Source organism: Hipposideros armiger, unplaced genomic scaffold (genome assembly GCF_001890085.2).
Source record: "Hipposideros armiger isolate ML-2016 unplaced genomic scaffold, ASM189008v1 scaffold_936, whole genome shotgun sequence".
Taxonomy (NCBI): Eukaryota; Metazoa; Chordata; class Mammalia; order Chiroptera; family Hipposideridae; genus Hipposideros; species Hipposideros armiger.
Genome location: NW_017732286.1, coordinates 126,462 through 133,972, shown reverse-complemented (window position 1 = coordinate 133,972; position 7,511 = coordinate 126,462). Strand labels below are relative to the sequence as shown.

Sequence of the window (7,511 nt, the reverse complement as noted above, 5' to 3'; positions counted from 1 at the left end):
TAAGATGGTGAACAACAGCTCGACCTGGAGCTGGGCTGCCCTGAGTTGCCAGCGACGGCATAGGCTGCAGTGAAGCTGCAGTGGGCTGCCATAAGCTGACGTGTGTGCCAGCAGCTGATGTGAGCTGCCAAGAACCGCTGTGAGCGGCCGGCCGTCCAGAGGCCGGCAACCGATCTGCCTCACCTAGGAAGAGTGCAATGATGATACCAACATGGGCCAGTGAAGCGATGTCCTCCACAACTAGACTGAAGAACAAAAGGACAGCAACTTTTCTGTTCCCCTCCCCCAATTCCCCAATAAAATCTTTAAAAATAATAATAATAATAATAATTTATGAATAAAAAGGCTAATTTGGGGGACAAAGCACTAAACCTTTATTAGTTTAGAATGTTAGGGCGTCATTGACAAAAAGCAAATTGTAGAACTGGTAGCTACCCAAACCTCCTTGACTTTCAAAATGGGGAGTGAAGAAATACTGTCAAAAGTTGACCAAAAAAAAAAAGAACAAAGGTGATCTAGCAGACAAACTAAAAACAATATAATCAAATATGGGAGAGGAATTGAAAAACAGCTTAAGGAGTTACATCCACTTTCATATCAGGAGTTAAAAGTTGATAAATCAAAAAATAGTGGTAAATGCATATTACCTAAGGTTAAGGAGGTAACAATCTAAATTAAATATAAAAACAGTTAAAGAAATTAAAATGGTTCTCCCTGTGAACCTTGAGGAGGTGAAGGAAACCATTGTTTTTCAACAAAAGTCCTTCAATTATGTTGGATTTGTTACCAAGATCATTTTGACGAAAATAATTTTCTACCACACATTTAAAAACAGGCAAAACACTAAAATTATTACTAAAAATTGGGAGTGGCAGGCAAATATTATAATTGGGATTCTATTTAAGAGGGGAGATAAAATATTTTTTTCTTATAGAATGTTATTCAAATAAAAAATTTTCTGCAAGTTGGAAAGTTCTACTGAAGCCAGATCATTTTATTCTTTATAATTCTCTACTTTCTGGTTTATATACAATAAATATGTATTCCATTTACAGGCAGAAATTTTTAAGATTTTTAACGTGAAGAGTTTAATTTTAAGAGTTCAAAGTCAATGTGCCAGGTTGCTAAGAGCCCCACACCTACACACACCGCAGCCTGATTAAGAGCTTCAGAGGGTAGCAGGAACAATGCAGTAGCTTCTAGAGGCCATGTGTTTTAACATTCGATCCTCTTCGTTGTTACATGCTACCCTAAAGGAATGCTTGAACACCACAAGAACAGTATGAACGGAAATGTGCACTTTAAGAGATACCACCAAAAAGTGATTACATTTTAAACCTCGGAACAGTCTTACCTGAGAAAACGACAAAAAGCTCTTTAAAGCATCTTAGATGTCCAGGCTTTCTTTCCCATAAAGCTCATGGTTCAGCTGGTGAAGTGATGTGGGGATAAAAGTGGGAATGGGGAAAACGGAAAACTGCTCTGTAAGCATAGGGCAACAGATTAAAGGTCGAACCAGAGTACACCATTAAATAATCACATGACTTTCCCAAAGTCATGCAGTCACCCTTCCCTGGCTTCAGTTTTCTAGCCAAAAAAAAAGACCTTGTCAATTCTAAAATACTTTGATTTCTGATTTATAAAACCCTCAACTCCTAAGATTCTACAGTTAGCTTTATTTCACAGATGATGGAGCAGAGTAATGGGTAGATTTTATGAAATTTATGAAAATTTTATGAAAATTGGTGATTTTATGAAAATTAATTCAGGGTCCACTGCCATCATTTTTCAAATTTCTACTTAATCCACCAAAATACACTGCCTTTTGAGGCTGTGTAACAAAGCGTGACATATAACATTTACCTTATTCCAACATTAAACAAAGTTCCAAAAGAAACTCAGAGAAATCTTGGCAGTTTGCTTATCTTGAAAGACAATAGTCACAATGACTTGATTTCTTAAATTCCCTTAGCTACTTGACCAAAAAATTTCCAGGGATAGCATCAGATCAGGACCATTTTTTCAGCTATTATCTTCAATGACTATCCAAAGTGAAATGAAGGTGCACTTTACTTTGGGTTGGGGAGTGGTTGTAGTTGGGGGATGGGCAGATGGGTCAGAGCAACTTTCTCCCTCTAAACCCAAGACTAATTTCCATTTTTGCCCTACTTTCAATCACAGTTCTCAGCTACTCCAATCATTCAAAATCTGTATAAGAGGTAATTATTTTGTTTTGCTTGACGGTCTTTTTTTCCTAGTTTTCCTCAGTTATTAGGCTAGCCCCACTCCTATTTCTTAAATATTTGTGTGTATGTGTGTATTCATAAACACAGTTTAAAAATCATTTGGGTCCAAAAAAAAATCCCCCAAATTATTGTAAATTATTGTTTTTCAAGTCCATTTCTATAAAAGTCACAATGAAATATTCAAAACTGCATTTACCTAAATAAACAACACAAGATGCTAGCGATTTTGGACCTTTACGTACTACAGAAACTGATGTCATCCTTTTTAGATCAGCATCGTCACATTGAGGAAAATGTCATGTTATCACATCACATATTTGAACTCTACCAGCCATTTAAAAGTCAAAGAACTAAATACATGTCCACATATCACTCAGTAACTGGAAGAAGACCAGTGTTGGAATAAAATGACCATCAAGTCTGTTTCAGGTCAAGTACTTGTCAGCATCGCACACCAACCCAGAAACAAAATAAAGAACTCCTCCCTGCACAAGATGTCAACAGCTTTGGGAGAGGGAAGGAATAATTGGTCACCAGTGTGAGTCAAAGAGTTGGTACAATAAACCTCGTCCATTACTGTGTATTCATTATAAGGGACCTCACATAGCAATCAAAGTATCAAAAGGGCTGATTATACTTTTAACATAACACATAGTGTCTTAACATACTTTTTAAACTAAGGCTACTCCATCAAAGAAACATGGGCTTTGAGTAAATAAACTCTGAAGGATTTTACAGGAAGCGCTTCCCTTCGTGGCAGTGAACCGCCTGTCGGTGAGGCAATCTTGAACCAAGTGGTCCGACTGGCACGACTTCCATCTGGGCCATGGACAACCTGACCCCCCATGACCTCACTGGTTACATTTCAAGTTCCAGCTTGGTTTCTCTTCTGGAATATAATTATCTTAGGGTACCACAACGGAAAGAATCTTCTTTATGTCTGGGAACACATTTTCCTGTACAGTCTAATAGAAAATGAACGTAAAATTCATTACATCAAAAAGCCGGAACAATGCGAAGGGAACAAGAATGACAAAGCAGGCTCCTGATTCGATGGTATTTTAGGTTACCAAGTACGACATAATAAAACTCCTGACCCAATTTCCATAGAATTCATTTGTCCGGCCCACAACTACTGCACCACGCAGTTGCTAATTACATCACGGTGCTGTGTGCCCATTACATCACCCAGCTGGGAGTGATAAGGCCTACCAAGCGGTGTTCACGTTTCCATCCTGCTTTTCACAAGAATGGAGAGACTGCAGACCACCTACACTACCAAGAGTCCCTCTCCTCCTCAAGCCTCAGAACTTTTCTTGCATTTGTCTTGGTGTCACATTCCAATAGACTACGTAGGCAGGCTCCGCTCCGTGTTAACTTACTTAGAATGAGCAGGGAAGGTGGTTAAGGCTTTGTGCCAGGAGTCTGTATCAATACTGCAGAATCAGGGCAAAGTCACCCATGTGCTTCCTGAGAATCCCCCCAAAACTACTTTATTTTCTTCTCCTCCCTCAAAGAGTTTCCATGTCCCGAATCTCTTGGGGTGTCCAGGACCCTGGAAGAACATCACCGGACTCTGCTTCTGATCCCTTACAATTCCAACATCCAGAGACTCACTTCCTACTTCCAGCTTTCCGGATCTTTGGGACCTACCATCACACATTCACACACGCGCACGCGCGCCCTGAACAGCGTGACTGTGCCCCCCAGCTCCAGGCTGACTTACTTGAGGAAGTACCTCTGGCCAGTGGCCGTGAAGGTCATCTCCCAGCCCGGGGGCAACGGCAGCTCGTCGGTCACATCGTAGGACTGCTGGCGGAGGTGCGCGTGCTGCTGCGCGGTACTGCCCGCAGCGCCCGCGCCGGTGCCCAGCTGCAGGGACGCAGGCGACGAGTGCGAGCGGACGTGCTGGGCGCCGCCCGCCAGCCGGGGCCCCGGGTGGCCGCCGGACGAGTCGGTGCTCGACTGGCGCGAGTGCGAGCCGGAATCAGGCTCCTTGAAGAACGACTCGGGCAGGATCTTCTTCCGCCACGAGCTGGGCTTGGGGTTCATGACCGAGTTGAAGAGAGCTTCGAGGTCCGTGTCTAGGTCCTGCGTGACGTGGATCACTTGCTGCCCGGGTGGCGGGAGCGGAGGGGGCGCCGAGGCCGGATTCATCTTCTGCAAGGAGAAAAGTCAAATTAGCCTTTTATTTAAAGTCGAAGGAGGGGATATGGGGAGAAAACAGAAAAGAAAAAAGACACAGATAGGTGTCCGCCTCGGGATCCCAGACACTTAGCAGTCAAGACCAGCCGGATGGGGGAGGGGTCCCTCCTGGCCTCGAGAATTATGCAACTTTCTTGAAGCAAAAAAGTTACTAAGAGGAGGAGGAGAAGGAAGGGAGGCGGGAAGGGGAAGAGGGGGGTAACTGCACTTGGGACGTTGCTGAACTGTTGGTGGCAAAGAACAAATCGCAACTTTCCAGGGCAGGCAGCCCCCCCAAAGAAGTCTCAACTCGAGCCAACTCCACGATATCTCGACTCCGGAAGCCGGAGGAGCCGGGCGCCCGGAGAGTGGTGCTGCGTGAACAGGCGCGCTCCAGCCGGCACTACCTGGGCGCGCAGAGAAGCCGAGTCTGGTCGTGCGGCGGCCGCCGTCGGGCCTGGGTCGCTCTGGCGCGTCCCGAACTTGCAGGGCTGGAGCCGGCCTCCGGCTGGCAGATCCGGACCCGACTCGGTGCCTGGCAGCCGAGGAGCTTCGGCTCTCACATCCCCCGAACTGGCCTCAGGCGTTCGCGCTCCCGGAGGAGGAGGCGGAGAAGCAGACTGCGCGGCCGCCGCGGCTCCCGGACTGTCCCATAAACAAAGTTTGGAGCAAACTCCCACTCCCAGGAAAGAGGCGGGCCCGAAAGTTGAGCTGTTGAATTATGCATGACCTCCAAGTCCTGAGCCTGCCGGCCCCATCCCGTCCCTCCCCTTCCTCCTCCTCCTCCTCCTCCTCCCCCCAGCCCGGCTCTAGAAAACCTTGGGTGTAGTGGGTACTTTGCAGGCTAAGAGGAGACGGGTCCCCCCCGCCCACTCCAGGTCGCGCGGACCTCTCCCGCGGAGCTCTGGATCTGCATTCCTTTGACTTTACTAGGGACTTGGGGCGGGATCAAAGGGAAAGTGACCCGAGCCTGTTTAATCAAGAGCTTGTGGACCGAAACCAAGGCGGGGGGAGGCGGAGGGCACGCGGGTGAGGGGCTCAGGCCCAGGAAGGGCTGGTCCTGGGCGCCGCGCCCTCCCATCGTGCGGAGTGTCGAGGCCGGAGGGCCCGGAGCGCCTCACGGATCTGTGGTTCTGCCCGAGGGCGGGCCTGGTTGCGCCCCTGCGCGGGGAGACACCGACAAGGCCAGCCTTTCCACGGGAGACTGCTTAGCGCTTGTGACCATATTTGGTCTGGCGAGGAGGCATCTGGTCTGTTTGGCTTTCAATTGTCTGTTCCAGTGCAGACGGTGCCCAGAAAGTGCCTCTGTAGTTAGGAGATGCGGCTTCGCCGACGGGTGCGTTGTAAACAAACAAACTTCAAACTCTTCATCAATGCTTAGTTTCCTCTCCGGGGTGACTCAGGTCACTAGAGATAGAAAAGAAACTTAAGTCGAAGCGGGGTACTGAAAAGGAACGGCAATCGCGCTCCCCTCCCCCGCCACATCCGCGCGGGGAGTGGGAGGATTGGAATGTCCCTGACGCCCTCCAGAGAGCCTGGAACTGGGATGGAACCCGAGCAGGTGGCTGACAGTAAAGAGGGTGCGTCAGTGACCCGGAAAACACACCCACCCTCCCACCGAAAGGATCTGGGTAAGGGGTGAAGACCCCCCTGCCCCTAGATCTAGTCTGGCAAGACAGCTGCGGGAGGTAGCAGGCGGCCTAGCCCTCCGGAGCAGCTCAGTTGCTTCCCTCCTTGTCTCCTCTCCATTGGGGCAAACGGAGAGCGGCTACTGGCTAAATCATGCTTTCAAAAACCCCTACCCCCCGAAATGTGATTCATATAGAAGCTGATGAAATAAGTCAAAAGACGCAATATATGTAAACCACGTTGAACAGCACCCTCCCTCCCTAGTACCTGTTCTTTAATAAAATAGAATTGTATTAAGTGCAAATATTGTGCCTCAACATTTTTATAAGGGTGAAATAAAGTCAAAATTAACCTCAGGAGTTGCCTTGAAGAAGAAAAGTTTACAAGAAAGACAAGGCCACCCCATAGTTTTCATAGTTTTGCTTTGGTAAGAGTATCTGGGGCCACTGCTCTATGGCTGCTGCCAGTCAACACAGCCCAGCAAAATAAGCCACCTACCCCCATTGTCTGTTCTTCAGGGTGTAGCCTGATTTCAGACTCCCTGCAGAGTGGGAAAAATCAAAGCTGCCTTAGAGAAAGACAGCATGGCTCCTTTCCGGAGAGTCTGGGACTTGGGTTTCCCATACAGCAAGTCCTCTGCCCACAGGACCCACAGAAGGAAACTACAGGTCACTCCATAGGAAATAGCATCTTTGCAAAAGCTATCTTCAGAAGCCACAGAGTTTCAACAATGGGGAAATTAGCTATTAAACTAGAGGAAGTGACTGGGACCATATGGTTACTAATTCAGAAGCCGCAAGACATATCTGATAATTAAAGAATGGGAACTTGAGGCCAGCCCTACTCCAGAAAAGTCTTGACCCAAAAGAAGCTCCTGCTTTGTAAAGAGTACCTGGCAGCTACAAGAGAAGAAAATGCTGAAGGAGCCATGAGGCTAAGGGTCCAGTGAGAATCAGGGTTAGGATTGGATGGGCAAGGGTGTTGTCTTTATCCCTTGCCAAGCTTCAAGAAATGGATAGTGGAGGACAGAGGAGCAGATACCTGAAATGAAAATTGCCCTGATCACAGAATAACTCAAAGGGAAACTCCCAGTCCCAAAGAGCCTATCAGATGTGATAGTGGATGATTGAAGAGATTTGCTTCAGTCCTTAGTCCTTCAAACAATAGCTTCAAGGTTAAATAACATTTATATATGTCTTGTATATATCAGGTATTGCCCATACCAGGCAGCATGGTGTAATGATTTAATGTATAATCTCTGGAGCAAAATGCCCGTGTCACCTCAAGCAAAATACTTAAGCTCTCTATTCCTGGGTTCCCTCTTTTGTAAATTAGGGACAATAACAGTACCCACCTCACAGGATTCTAGATCTGAACACTGTACAGGCAGGCATGCCTTGGGCATATTGCAAGTTCGATGATTCCAGACCACCACAAAGCAAGTATACAAAG

General features: G+C 47.0%; 2 protein-coding genes across 2 annotated transcripts in view; both read right to left on the bottom strand.

Annotated features, from left to right (window-relative positions):
- The window catches only part of WWTR1 (WW domain containing transcription regulator 1), a 151,669-nt gene extending 146,584 nt beyond the window's left edge, over positions 1–5,085 (bottom strand). The window contains 2 exon segments of the mRNA XM_019630718.1: positions 3,973–4,406; positions 4,838–5,085. Coding sequence (XP_019486263.1) covers positions 3,973–4,403 — 431 coding nt within the window. The 5' untranslated portion in view covers positions 4,404–4,406; positions 4,838–5,085.
- A 200-nt stretch (positions 5,086–5,285) lies between these two features.
- The window catches only part of COMMD2 (COMM domain containing 2), a 92,692-nt gene continuing 90,466 nt past the window's right edge, over positions 5,286–7,511 (bottom strand). Inside the window, exon 5 of the mRNA XM_019630722.1 lies at positions 5,286–5,837. Within this exon, the coding sequence (XP_019486267.1) occupies positions 5,835–5,837 (3 nt within the window). The 3' untranslated portion in view covers positions 5,286–5,834. The remainder of the gene's footprint in view (positions 5,838–7,511) is intronic.